Source organism: Clarias gariepinus, chromosome 6, assembly GCF_024256425.1.
Source record: "Clarias gariepinus isolate MV-2021 ecotype Netherlands chromosome 6, CGAR_prim_01v2, whole genome shotgun sequence".
NCBI lineage: Eukaryota > Metazoa > Chordata > Actinopteri > Siluriformes > Clariidae > Clarias > Clarias gariepinus.
In genome coordinates this window covers 2,362,718-2,378,338 of record NC_071105.1, presented here as the reverse complement: position 1 = coordinate 2,378,338, position 15,621 = coordinate 2,362,718, and the positions used below count along the sequence as shown (strand labels likewise).

The 15,621-nt window shown below is 41.1% G+C and overlaps 1 protein-coding gene across 5 annotated transcripts in view; it reads left to right on the top strand.

Moving 5' to 3' along the window:
• Nucleotides 1–15,621, top strand: part of gabrb3 (gamma-aminobutyric acid type A receptor subunit beta3) — a 94,091-nt gene that overhangs the window by 62,002 nt on the left and 16,468 nt on the right. For all 5 annotated transcript variants that reach the window (XM_053498033.1, XM_053498030.1, XM_053498029.1 and 2 more), the window contains 3 exons: nt 9,754–9,974; nt 14,164–14,246; nt 14,985–15,122. In XM_053498033.1, coding sequence (XP_053354008.1) covers nt 9,754–9,974; nt 14,164–14,246; nt 14,985–15,122 — 442 coding nt within the window. The remainder of the gene's footprint in view (nt 1–9,753; nt 9,975–14,163; nt 14,247–14,984; nt 15,123–15,621) is intronic.

Below are 15,621 nucleotides of genomic sequence, written 5' to 3'. Positions count from 1 at the left end.
ACGTCCAATATTGAAAACAAGGTTTTATTGGAGGACGCATCCTGATCCACGCTGTGTCTCCGTCTCACGCTGAGACTCGCCGCACGCTGGGTTTATCCTGGAGCTGGAGGTAATGAGCAGCTTGTGGAAAGTGGCTTTAAAGCTGCTCGACACCAGCATTTACGCCTGATTGGACAATTAGAGGCCGCGGAGTCGCGATCGGCTAAAAATATAAAAAGGGAGGAGAGCAAACAAAACAGCTAAATATATTAATAAATCCCGTCTCCATGACGACGCTGTCTTCGCTACACACCCACACGCGGCACACTGAGCTCCGCGCTGATACCTCGACTGACTCGCGGGGTTCAAGTGTACAATAGACACACTCACACTCTCACACACACACACACACACACACACACACATCACACACACAAAACACACACACACACACACACACACACACACACATACACATCACACGCACAACACACACACAACAAACATACACACACACATGCACATCACACGCACACATACACACTCACACTCTCACACACACACACACACACACACACATTACACGCACAACACACACACATACGCATTACACGCACAACACACACAAACACAACACACATACAAATACACATCACACGCACAACACACACACACACACACATACACATTACATGCACAACACACACACATACACACTCACACTCTCACACACACATACACATACACATTACACGCACAACACACACTATCACAACACACACACACACACACACACACACACATAACACGCACACATACAACCTCACACACACACAAACACACACACACCACACACACACATACACATCACACACACAACACACACACACACACACACAACACATACACATTACATGCACAACACACACACACATACACACTCACACTCTCACACACACATACACATACACATTATACGCACAACACACACTATCACAACACACACACATAACACGCACACATACAACCTCACACACACACAAACACACACACACCACACACACACATACACATCACACACACAACACACACAAACACACACACAACACACAATATCACGCACACACACACACACACCCTCATACACACCCTCACACACACACCTTCATGCACACACACACCTTCACACACACACACTCATACACACACCCTCATACACACACGCACACACACTTCCTCATAAACACACACACACACTTCCTCATACACACACACACCCTCATACACACACTCACACACACACCCTCATACACACACCCTCATACACACACACACCTTCATGCACACACACACACGCACACGCGCCCTCACACACACTTCCTCATAAAGACACACACACACCCTCATACACACACACAGGCACACACACACTCATACACACACACCCTCACATACACACACACACACTCTAAAGAACTCTGTACTGTGATACACTGTGTGTGTACAGTTGTGTTAGAGTCCTCGTACCTACACAGTGTTACTTACGGACGGGTTCTCAGAACGGAACCCATTTGTACACTTATTACTCTCAGGTATATTTATATGAGTATCGACACGTGTGGAAGGTAAAGACATGGTGTTTGTGTACGACAGCAGCAGGATGAGTTAAGTTCTGTGTCAGCAGCAGTCTTATTGTCAGACGCCCTCATCCAGAGAGATTTAGATTATTGTCTCATTATTCATCAGAGCAGTTGAGGGGTTAAGGGCTTCACTCAAGGGCTCTACAGAGGCAGCCTGGTGGTGGTGACGTTTGAACCTAGGACCTTCCAAACCGTAGTCCAATGCCTTAACCACTGAGCTACCCCGATCCAAAACGTCCCAAAGTGCATCATGGAAGTGTGTATGAGAGGTGAGTGTGTGTGTATCAGAATGATCAGATCGTCCCTGATGAACGAGCCGAGGGCGACGGTGCTGAGGGAAAACCTCCCTGAGAGGGTAACAGCAAGAAACCTTGAGAGGAACCAGACTCAACAGCAGGGAACCCATCCTCACTCCGGGATGACGAGGAGCGCCCGGAGATTTCTCTGTGTGTTTACAAGCGCTGTGTGCTAAACTGCTGTGGTTGGACGTCTGGGAAAAAGGTGGCAGTCTGCTGAAACAGGGGCATGACTCAGGATCTCACACACACACACACACACACACACACACACACACACAGTCTAACAGCATTTATGTCAATCCAACACCACCGTGTCCACTGAGGGTACCAGAATAGTAGCAAAGACAAGTGAGTGAGAAATTCCTGCACTGTGTGTGTGTGTGTGTGTGTGTGTGTGTGTGTGTGTGTGTGTGTGTGTGTGTGTGTGTGTGAGAGCACCCGTCATCTCACTAATGACATTGTTACTTGACTCCCAAAGGAGCTCATTTAACAGCACTTGAGTTTTGTTTTTGCTTTGCATTTGGTATTTTCACACTTTAAATTTCTCTGTTTGTTTCTTTTCTCACTTTTCCCTTTACATTATTATTTTTTTTTTGCGCATAAAAAAAAAAACACTGTTCTGTATTCAGGAGCAGCGGACAGATTGGTTTTTCAATTCCACACGACCATAATGAGATAAATTAAAAAAGTTAAATTGTTACTCGAAACGAATCGTTGAAGCGAAATGAATTAAACTCTCACGGAGCGCGCGAGTGTGATTCGAGCTGACGTCACAGCGCTTGGATAAAGTGCTGAGAAAACACATTTCTCCACAATATCTGCAGGAGAACTTTAGTAGAATTGAAGATGTTTTAAGAACAGGACAGCTGCCCCCTATATACTGTATAAGCAATTTAATTCTCTACACCTAACAAACATCATCCAGACATCAGCCTAAAGTCAGGCACAAGAAGCTCACACGTTAAAGCACACAAGTAAAAGTGATGTTATGAAAGTTAAGCCTTCATTTGTCACATACAGTATACATTACAGCACAGTGAAATTCCTTCTTCTTCGTCAGCCATGATACAGCGCCCCCTGGAGCAGACAGGGGTAAGGGCCTCGCTCAAGGGCCCAACAGTGGCAACCTTAATAATCTACTAATGTGCTACTGTCTCAATGTAAACAAACACCTGCACCAATAGATATTAATTAGAAAAGATAAAGTGAATATTTTTACTGGGATTAGTTCATATTTTCACTTTGGCTGAAATAACAGCGCTGAAGTGGTATAAGTGAATTTTAACACGCTGGAGTGGTTTTAAGACAAAACTTTATCTTTATCCTTTGATCTACTTTTTCCATTTCTCATCTGTGATTCACTCTCCGATTACCGAACAGGGAGTGTATTTGTCTGAGCACCAAAGAAGGACAACTTAGTGTAAACAAGGCGTAAGATACTCAACCTTACAGAATGTGTTTACTGTCATGGTTACATGGCTCTCTGGGAGTTAAGGCTCAGCGGTCATGAGAGAGTGTGGCAGCGCACATCACTACTGTAGCTCAGGAAAACTTAAAAGTGCTCTCTCTACCGACCTCATGTACTTACTTGTGCATCTTTTTTAAAGCTAAAAACACAAAGCGGGACCCACTGATAGTCTGGAACCGTCTGTAAAGGTGAACTTCTGTTATTCATTTAGTTAGAAGCGTTTAAAGCATTTGAGGCGTGTCAGATGATCTGTATGTTTGTCTTCATTCAAGATGTGTCAATTAGCATCAGATTTTCTGATTGGTTAATTAACAGATGTTTCTAGAACATATTGTACAAAAAGAAAAACTTAAACCATGCAATGTGAAACAAGCGAAAAAAATCCTAATTCCATTTCAAACTCAGTGATGATTCAATTAATGCAAGCAAGCACTAAGTAACTATCTGTTCCAATACTTTTGCTCACCTTACAAGTGAGTACTTTGCCACCAGATATGTCTAGATTTATTTATTTTTTTATTTCTATCAGGAAATAAATGATGAAATTTGATAATTCAGGTCACGTTCATGTTTTGTTTTTAAGCCCAAATGTATTTAAAGAAAACAGATCAACAGAGCCAAGTTCTTGCTGTTCCAATACTTTTGGAGGGACAGTAATTAAACAGACCTACAGTATAAAAATGTCTATAATGATATAATGAATAATAATGACCTATAAATATGCTTGACTGTTTAAACACTCAAGTCTAAGGCTTTTTGTGATGGATCATTGCTGATTCGTGCTCTACTCAATAATAATGTTTTTAGGTTTTTTTCTGTTCTTTGTTTGCAAGTACAACATTATTAAAACTCCAGAAGTTTATTTATATATTAGAAAACCACAAAACTGTTCTTTTAAACCTTGACATAAATAATTTGTATTTTATTCGAATGTATAGGAATAATTCAGCTGATATTCCGATATAGTTTATATAATTAGGTGATGATGTTATCACTTTAGATAATAGTCCTAATAAAAGTTCTTGCTTTTTTTTCTTTCGACACATACGTGCCTGAGAGCTTTAAAGTCCGAGCTTCAGATTAGTTTCATGACTCAACGCTTGTGCTAAAACCGACATATTCATATTCACATGCCTGATATTTAAATGGTGAGATTTTTTTTTTCTCCTCACCGTCTGTTCAGTAAATCTGCCAAACTCTCCTAGTGGGCGGCAGATAAGCAGGCGGTCTGGATCTGGTTGTGTAATAGTTGTTTTTTATCTTTTTTTTTCTTGATGTTAGTCCACCCTAAAGCACAGAATAATCGAGAGAGTTCAAGTGAAAGAAATAAAAAAGTAAAGGAGAACAAGTGAAATAATGTAAAATTCGGTCAATTCTTTTATGCGTGTTGGTATTTCTTAAGAATTACATTTTTTGTTATATTTCTTTAAATGTCAATTCGTAAAAGTTTAATTTTTTTATTCTTTAATATAAGAATATTCTTTAACTTATTCTGTATAAATAAGGGCCTAAAAACATTTCTAAATTAATAAAAAGACTATTTTACACCTCGATTTTGTTGCATAATTTTTGCAATTACAGACTTTTAAACAAAAATAAAGGATGAGGGATAAAATGGTGTAGAACATTAACAAAACACTATTCAAATTTTAAAAATAAGAAGAAAATATACATTTTAATAAAAAAAAATGTAAGCAGCTCAATTTTTAATGATGCATTAAAATGAAATTAAATATTTAAAAAATGAGGTTATATAAGATGATCTTGCAAATCCAATAAAGGACTCATCATCACACACAACTCTGAGTTTGATACTGTGGCATGACGTTCAAGATCAAATTAAATCCATAAATATAAATTTTCTTCCTGTAAGGAGGTATAGGATGCGTGCGTGTAAAGTGTGATTACGTCCGTATCCTCAGTCCCTGTGTGTTGTGGTGTTAAAGTCAACGTTTGTGTGTAAAGGTGGTGGTTCTGAACAATACTGAAATATCTGGCAACCTCAGAGGCCTGAGCTACAAACAGGTGATTTTAATCATCTCAGGGTTACAACGTTACCTCAACAACAAGCCAAAATCTCCGTTTCCCCCGAACGCACAACACCACTGAACACAGAGTTTTGGAAAATCTTCACTTTGGACGGAGTTTTCCGAAAGCTCCATTTTCAACGACCAAAACTGCGTTTGCGTTTGGACGAAAGGCGAAAACCTCCGTTTTAAAAAACACCTGTGGGGCATGGCCTCAGAAATCTACTTAAGCAGCTGCGTAACCCAACTGTAACTAAAAGAAAAGGAGGGAGGTAACAAAACAGAAAGGAGAAAAAGGAAGGAAGTGAAAAAAGAAAGAGATAAAAAGTGAAAAAAAAATAAAGGAACAAGAAAGAAAGAAAGGAGAAAAAGAAAGAAAGAAAGAAAAAAAGAGAAATAAAATACAAAAGAAAAAACAACAAGAAGAAGGAAAAGAAGGGAGGGCAGGAAGAAAATATGTAGCAAGAAAGAAAAAATGAATAAGGGAAATAAAGAAAGAAAGAAATATTTTTAGATTTTGGTCTTCCAGCACTGAACACTAGGGGGTGTAAACTTTTGCCCTCACGTGAAGCCCCTCTGTCTCAGAGAGGAGTGATGGAGAGAAAGGGCCGCCTTATTGTCACTGAGCTTGGGTGTGGCACGAGACTTTATCTCTCCACTGGTCCCAGTCTTCTCCTGTGCAACATTCACACCCTTCACACAAGGCTGGAAGACCCTGCCATGTTCTCCATGCTTGGGGTTCTACAGGCGTTCAGGTGTTCAGCCCGCTGCCGTGTTCAGCTGGTAGGCCGGGAAACCTCACACTCTTTCTCTTCAGGGTCCTCAGCGTGCATCCATTACAGATTTACACTAAAATATTAATCCATCTGGTGGAAACCTGATGCCATCATCATCTTCTCTTTGCCCAACCCAGGGAACAGAGAGCAGGAAATGGACTGAGCACTGAATCGCTGTAATGAAGTCTGAGGAGGCAGTGAGACACGACAGATCATCTTAAAAGGGCGAGAACCAAGGCTTAGAGACAAACACAAACATCAACAAGCCTTCACACTGAAACACACATGTTTAATCAGAGGAACCGGTCAAGAACGAACACATAACCGAGACTTGAACCAGGGACGTGACATCACTGAGCACCAGACACGAGCTGAAACACACACCAATGTATCCTTTCACACATTCTCTATCTATCTATCTATCTATCTATCTATCTATCTATCTATCTATCTATCTATTTATCTATCCTGACATCTTCTGTAAATTAGTTTCTTTTATCCTTTCTTGCCACTCTCTCATTTCTTTCTTTCTTTTTTTCTTTCACTATGAAAATGGAAAATCTATGTCTAGAAAGCATTTCTTGCAGATTTTATCTCTGACCCTGCAACTCTCTGTCCTTAGGGGATATATGGAGAAAAACAATTGTGTGTGTGTGTGTGTTGGGGAAAACCAGCAAACTTCACAATAATTTTAATGCAGTGGGTTTTACAACCATTCAGCCAGTGTTTCCTCTGACGTCTGACATCATGCACAACTTGCAAATTAGATTTTGGGATGTGAAAATCTAACACACACACACACACACACACACACACACATAAGCATAAGCATGCATTACCACTGACAAAAGCTTATTCCAATATGTATGAGACAGTTTATGCCTAACTCCTATGTGTGATGTTAGTTATTAAATGATGACATCGTCTCCTGAACTGACCACTGCGGGTTAATAACACTGTCATGAAAACACTGTTCCATATACAGTAAAACCTTGGATTGCGAGTAAAGCGGTTGGCGAGTGTTTCGCAAGACGAGCAAAGATTTTTAATAAATTTTGATTTGAAAAACGAGCAAGTCTTGGTTTACGTGTACCATGTATCACGCATGCGTTTCTTGTTTTGACGCCAAGCGCCATGTGATTACAACTGAGCCAACGTTTTTTTCTCTCTCTTGTGCTGCGGAATTGTGGGTAATCGCTACTCTGCTGGGTGTTAGTGCAGCATAATCATATAATCAACATTTGTGTGCGCGTGTACTGTTTACTATAACACTGTGACCACGTTTGTGTGTGAAAAAACATATTTTATTTTGTGTTTGTAAGCGCGTGTGTACTGTTTCTTATAAAACACGTGTATTCGTGCGTGTAAAGCAAAAGAAAGTCTTATTAGAGGTTAAAGATTAATTTTCTCCCTCTCTGTTTCAGCCTGTCGTTATGTGTGCACTTGTAATTTGACACCGTGTCCCTTCACACAGACACACACACACACATGCTCTCTCTCTCTCTCTCGCCTTTACACCCCCCACACCCACTCTCTGCTTCACACACACACACACTTTCTGTTCTACACAGAAACTCTGCTCTGTCGCAATTCTTTTCAAAGGTAAAGTGCAGGTTAATTTGTTTATTTGTTTTACTTTACAACAGTGGTTCCGTTAGTATGCGCTCACGCGAGTGTTATTAGCGTTAGCGGGATTTATTTGTACTTTTTTTAAAGGTAAAGTGCAGGTTAATTTGCTTTATTTTTACTTTTTATTTTGTGTTAATTATTTTTATGTGTTTATTTTTTTGGGCTGTGGAATAACTTGAGTTTCCATTATTTCTCATGGGAATAAGAAATTCGCTTTGATTTACGAGTGTTTTAGAATACAAGCCCACTTCCGGAACAAATTATGCTCGTAATCCAAGGTTCCGATGTATGTCATAAACCTTCGCTCACTTTATTACTGAAGCCTACATAAGCTAAAATAAGCCTAGATAAGTGAAATCTGTTCTGCTTTATGTTTGTGAAACTTGGCGGACTACAAAAACTATGCTGCGGAAAATCCAGACATTTTTGAACACCTGTCTGAGGCGCATATTTAAGATTCGCTGGCCTGATAAAGTCAGAAATGAAGACCTGTGATAAAGGGCGGGACAGGAACCAGTGGCCAAGCAGATTCTAAGAAGGAAGTGGGGCTGGATAGGGCACACACTCAGGAAGGAATCATCCAGCACCACACGCCAGGCCCTGACTTGGAACCCGCAGGGGAAGAGAAAACGTGGCAGACCTAGAAACAGCTGGAGGCGAGACACTGAAACAGAACTGAGACAGTATGGGATCACATGGAGTGAAGCAGTACGGCCTTGTTTACACGGGCGTACAATTTTTGGATAAACAAACGTGCTCTGAACGTCCTAGACGTTTATGTTGCATTTTGTAGTGGCGCTTGATTGACTTCTACACCGGCGTTCGTTTGTTTCTGTCTAACGTGTGTTAACCTGTGCAGGCAGTGACTGCACAAGTCGGATTAAAAGAAGTTTTTTTGTGGTTTATGAAGAAATGCAAAAATTTCCGTGTATGTTTTTCAACAATTTATTTTATTTTATTTTGCCCTTTTCCGCATTTCCCTATGTATAGCATTCAGGATCATGGGATATATGAACGTGAAGAAAACGCACTAGAAGCGGTTTCCTTGCGTTCGTTCGGATTTGAACACCAAGAAAAAGCTGCATGCAACGTTTTTTTGACGCTGTATAAACGCGCAGCCGGACAAACGCGCAGCCGGACAAACGCATGTCACCAAAGCACGTGTGAACACTCTCATTGAAAAACACTCGCTGCTTGATCCGCGCTCACCGGACGCTACAAACGCAAGAAAAACGCTCGATTTTAACACCCGTGTGAACAAGGCCTAAAAGAAGACCAGAACCGAGTTCGCTGGCGGAGGGTCGTCGATGGCCTATGCTCATCCGTGGGCTAAGGGCTTACAACATAAGCTGACATGAACCTACATTAAGGGCTCTTGTCATAGCCACCTAAAAGACTGTTTATGTTTATTGCATCGTTTACATTAACATGTTAATTCCTGGTAAAATGTTATGAAGTGACATAGCATGTGAACATGTGAACTTTGTAAGATGAAGCATCTCTCAAGCTTGACACATTGCTATGGAAACACTGTGAGATAATAAAGGTGTTAACACTCATTACATAGTAATGACAGGGTTATGGATGGCTCTTGAGCATGCTTATCAGATGTCATAAACACTTATAACACTGTTTAAATACACTGTAATATGTTATGTATGTTATGTAATATGTTCTCTGACACTAAAATGAGCATAGGTTTGGTTATGTCATGTCATGTCACTTTGTTATTATTATTATGGTATTTAGAAGTCAGTTATAATGACATAGTGACGTACTGTAAGTGTTATAACTGCTTTATGCCAACGAGACTCGACATGACATGTGGAATTAGTGATCTGAACATCGATTTGTGTCAAATTGTTGATGAAGTTGGTATGGATGGTCATGAAGGTCCTATGTAGCCCTATGAACTCTTTGCGTCTGTTTTCTCAGGACTTCACGCTGACGATGTATTTCCAGCAGTACTGGAGGGATAAGCGTTTGGCGTACTCGGGGATTCCTCTGAACCTGACCTTGGACAACAGAGTGGCAGATCAGCTCTGGGTTCCTGACACTTACTTCCTGAACGATAAGAAGTCCTTCGTCCACGGCGTGACCGTCAAGAACCGCATGATCCGGCTTCACCCGGACGGAACCGTCCTCTACGGTCTGAGGTCAGCGCTCCATTCTCTCTGCTCAGACTCATCACTTCCTCATCTACACTCTATTATTATTATTATTATTATTATTATGTGTTTTGTTTTCCTTTTGTTTGTTTTTTCCTTTAATTGTTATTTTTAATTTTCTTTCATTCTTTTTATTCTAAATCTAGTTTCTAGCAGGTAGGTTTTTAATTTAATTAGTTTTTATCATGACCTTTTATAAAGGAAGATCTTTAAAGGCCCCACAGATGTTCTCACATGTTGCTTCAGTCATGTCAGCTGACGTGTTTATCGATGATCAGATCAGCTGGACAGGACGAGGCCTGTAGACGCGTCTGATTATTGGAACACGTTTCCTGAACGCTCTGAGAGCCGAAACGTCTCCTTCCTCGCTCTAGCTGCTCACGCTGTCCCGTCCCACTCGGTGCACTGGGCTGGGAAATTACATCAGCACTAATGCGAACCCTTATCTCATTACAGCGCTTTAGTCTTATCAGGGTTCTCGAACGTTCCTCCACTCACTTAGAGGGCTGTAAGAGCCTGGGCGTGTCTCCAGTCATCGTACACTATTTCAGGCACGGCTCGCTCGGTTGAGCTTCTCAGCTTCCTCGCCAGCTCTCGGGCTCTTAATGCACGTCTACACAATCGCAGGATCTATACAGGATGATGATAATGCGGCAGGTTTCTCTGTGCTGCTGCGACACGCTATGTGAACGTGACCTCACAGACACGTCATGTTAGCGCAATTTATCTCTAAATCATGCTCGCTGCAGCCGGTGAAGTTCTCACCCGTACTCATGTAAAGCACGAGAATCTTCTGCATGAAGAAAAAAAAATGGTTAAGTCTACTAGTTATGCTAGTTACAAAAGTCTTGAACAACCCTCAATTCCAGTGAACCCAGTGAGGGAAAAACTGGAAGTATAAAAAACACACAATAACTAGATTGCATAAGTTTACACACCCACATTCACTCTCATAATGAACGGTAATGCTCGCACATCCACAAACCACAAAGTGATTCTCATTAACAAGAAATAAAAATGAGAGCTTTCTCTAGCATTTTCTTAACATCCTTCTAAAGTTAAGGTATGAGTGAGTACAACATCTGACCCCCCCAACAGTTACAATATCTCATCACAACAGCACCAGGCGGAATATTTAACTGCATGTGAGCATTTTGTCACTGGCGTTGATGTGTTGGGCAAGTGAAAGGATCTGAGTGACTTCGACAAGGACGAAATCGTGTTGTCTAGACGTCTGGGTCAGAGCAACTCCAAAACTGCAGCTCTTGTGAGATGTTCCTGGTTCACATGGGATCAGTGAAGGCTGACCTGTGTAGTCCGATCCAATAGAACGGCTCTACAGCTCAAGGTGGCGAATCGGGAACCTAATCAATATTAGGTCATAATGTTATGGCTCATCTGTGTAAATAATTATACTGTATGTATTTGGAGGATTTCTTCTTAAGACAACATTAAAATGTGTGATTTTGCGAATCAACTTGCTGATACTGAGCCTGTTCATGATCTGGGGCTTTTTGTTTACTGATACGAGTCTCACATCCAGAACCCTGAAACTGCAGAAAGTCCTACGAATTTAAAACCCGACTCGACGCACCTCGTTATTTTATTCTGCATCCTTCTTGATACAGGAGCTAGCATGTTTCACAGACTTTCACAGACTAAATTATCTTCATCTATAAAAATATGACATTGTGTGTTAATGAATATAAAATGACATTCGTCAGCATTTTGCAGGGGTCCAAGTCCGTGGTTCTCAGCTCCGGTCCTGGAGGACCACCTGCTCCGCACATTGCTTCCTCAGCTCCCAGCACACCTGATTTAACTAATGAACAACCTTTTGTTAATTGAAGCAGGTGTGGTGGAGCGGGGCAAACACTAAAACATGCAGGCCAGCGGTCCTCCAGGAATGAGGTGGAGAACTGCAGTTAGAAGAGGATAAGTCTGATATTAACATGAAACAATTCATGTGTGTAAGAATTAATAGCTGGGTAGAAATTTAATGAGCATGACCAAACACATAAAAAAAAATAATAAGAATAATAGTAATTAAAGAGTCAGTTCGGAATGCGAGTCCCGGACCTCCTGGAGGTTTCAGCGTAACTTCTCGGCAACGCGCGCACTTTAGGGGGTTTTCCGCACTCATCACTGCAACTCTCAAAGCTCAAATCTCATAGAGAGAACAAATCAGTCTGATATTAAAGCCCAGCTCCCGTGTTGTCAGGAGATGAGGTGATAGATTGGACAGGTTCCATGTGACCGCAGCGGTCGTGAAATAAGACGTGTGTAATTTCCCTCGAGTTGACCATCGACGACTATCTCGCGTGTTCGCTGGTGCCCTTAAACAAATAACAACACCAGACAGGAGGAACGCTGATGAACAATGGTACTGGAATAAAACACGCTGCCTGACTTGTACATTCTTTCTGTTTACATTAATATCTCTAGGCTTTTGGTGTGAGTATCATATACGCTTGGGGTGTTCTGGATGTGAGAAGAGTTTTGCCTGAGTAAATAACCTGTAGCAGAGTAAACACTGGACACACTGGATGTGTATACATACTGTAGCTAGGATTAAATTTCCCTTTAAAGCCTGGACTCATTCAGGATGACACGTCCACCTCTCAGACGCACATCATCAGACAATAACAAAGCGCTACCTGGAAACACTAAGTGTAATAGCGAGACACCGCGGATGAGGTCATCGGGATAAAGCGTATCTTCTCACGCGATGAGATGCTTTTTTAAGAACGAAAGGATGTAGTAAAACGATACTGAACTCTCACTCACTCACTCGGAACATCACACGTTACACAAACTGAAACTGAAAGCAGACCGTTTAATTGTTGGTTAAAAAACTGTGAACAAAAGCACTGTACATTATTCCAAAGTTAAAACTTAATTCAGTTAATTGTGCTGTTTCATTTTTTTGTTCCAGTGTGTTTTTAAGAACGACTTAAACACTCTCCCTCTAGTCCTAACGTCATTCACTGAATCACTGATTCACTTCTGGTCGGTTTCGATGAATATTATACAGCAGTTAGTCCTGACCGAGTAATCTGATTGGATGAGAGGCGTTACTCCATGAGTGCTGATATTAGACAGTAACAGCACTGTGGGATGTAGCTATATGTATGAGTGGGCGTGTCCCGGGTGTTGTCCAGTGGTTAATGACACTAACTATTAAACCTTTTCTCACTGACAAGACTTTTGAGATGGGCATTCATGCTTTTATTACATCCCGTCTCGACTGTTGCGATTCTCTTTATTATGGCATCTCTAAATCCCAAACTGCCCGTCTTTAATTGGTCCAGAACGCAGCTGCTACATTTCTCCTAATAAAGACAAAAAGGGATCATGTGACTCCGCTTTTGAAGGCCCTTCATTGGTTGCCTGTTCAATTCAGAATACATTTAAAATTTTTATTATTTGTTTTTAAATGTTACACCAGCAAGCAGTCTGACTAAACCCACATTCACACCCAGTCACAGAAGCACTTTCAGTAAGAACACACATCTGATAACGTTATGGCGTCTTAAACAACACGCCGTCTCTGCACTCATCACTTCTAAGTCCTTCTTAATAATTATTTTTTGCTCTCTTGCGCTGTGGAATTGTGGGTAATCACCTCCCCTCTGGGTCTTAGTGCTTGTCTCTCAGTGGTATAATCTACATCCGTGCACGCGTGTACTGTAACACTGTGACCACGTAAGTGAAACATATTTTATTTTATGTTTGTGTACAGCGTGCGTGTACTGTTTATTATAACACACGTGTGTGTGCGCATTACATTTACATTTAGACATTTGGCAGACGCTCTTATCCAGAGCGACTTACATTTTTTTAAATCTTATTACACATCTGAGCAGTTGAGGGTTAAGGGCCGTGCTCAAGGGCCCAACAGTGGCAACTTGGTGGTTGTGGGGTTTGAACCTGGGATCTTCCAAACCATAGTCTAATGCCTTAACCACTGAGCTACTCCACACACAAGTTGGGGCATGTAAAGCAAAAGAAAGTCTGGTAATCAAAAAAGAAAATACTTGTAATCCAAGGTTCCGCTGTATATATATATATATATATAATCTTTGGGCTTTAGGCTACTTTATAGTTGCTAATTACATGTGTGTGTGTGTGTGTGTGTGTGTGTGTGTGTGTGTGTGTGTGTGTGTGTTTAATGCAGAATTACCACGACTGCTGCTTGCATGATGGACCTGAGGAGATACCCGCTGGACGAGCAGAACTGCACCCTGGAGATAGAGAGCTGTGAGTGTTTACACACACACACACACACACACACCTCTCCCGATTTACTAAGATCTTAAATAAAAAACTAACTTGTGTGTGCACTGCCCTTTGAGTGAGTCACTTGATGTGTTGAGAAAATGATTCATTGAGTCATGGCCGACTCTAAACGATTCATTGAGGAGTGGCGCAGTGGCAAAATGCTCGCCCTATTTCGATGTCACGTGGTTTGGAGGAAATGTGTGATAGTCTTCGGCCCTCGCTGACTGAATGGTGGTAGTAGTAGCCTTAAAGTGGAGCCCCCTAGTGACGGGTGGGAATTGTACATGACCAAGTTACGGAGAAAGTTTTGGAAATAAAAAATAATAAATTTATAGTAAAAACTTTGTCACATTCTAGAAATATTTATATAATTTTTGGTTTCTATCCTAAGACATAATTTAAGTAAGTATTCTCAGGGGACCTGATTTGTAGATATGGGTTTCCTCACATTTAATACCTTGCCTTCAGTCGTATTTTTTTGTTGTTGCAGTTTTATACATTAACATATGCCACAGTTGCATATTGTTCCCAAGTAAAAGACACAAACCTCATGTTGATGCTGAGGCAGTTTTCTTCAACATCTTTTTTCAACATTTATTTATTTATCTTCAGTAAGTCCCGGAAATCCTGGGCAACTTGATTCCAGGTCCTGATATTCATCTTATTGGAATGGTGTGTTGACGTGATTCATTCATACACCTGATCTGATCTGTACAGATGGCTACACCACTGATGATATCCAGTTCTACTGGAGAGGAGGAGACAACGCCGTGTCCGGTGTGTCCCAGATTGAGCTTCCTCAGTTCTCTATCGTCGACTACAAACTGGTGTCGCGGAACGTCGTCTTCTCCACAGGTGAAGCTTTACACACACTTGACATGTAAAATTATTTTTAAAAAATTGTGATGAAATGCAGTAAAAAATTAGTTCAGGTTACCGTATTTAGCACTTCCTGGAGGTTTTTTGTTGTGTCATGTTTCTGATGTTTCATTCTGTTAGAGATAATAATAAGAAGAAGAAGAAGAAGAAAAAGGATGTAAGTGCAAATATAACAGGGGATTGAGTTACATATACTGGGCAGACAAGTAATCTAAAGGCAAGGTTTAAAACCAGCAGGCTCAGAGGGTGTGCGAACAACAATGACATTACCAGGGTAAAACTCAGAATCCTTAAACAGTCCTGGTCATAAGCAGAACATCAAAACACAGATCAAAGGCCTGGGGCGTGCTAAATATTACTTCGTAGTCTTCGTATATAGTGTGTGGTATTTACGAGCAGGTGGGTTCAGTCAGAGCTCTGGTGAACCTGGCCGAGCGTAAGTATGTCAGGGGTTGTAGTGCTTGGTGGCCATTTT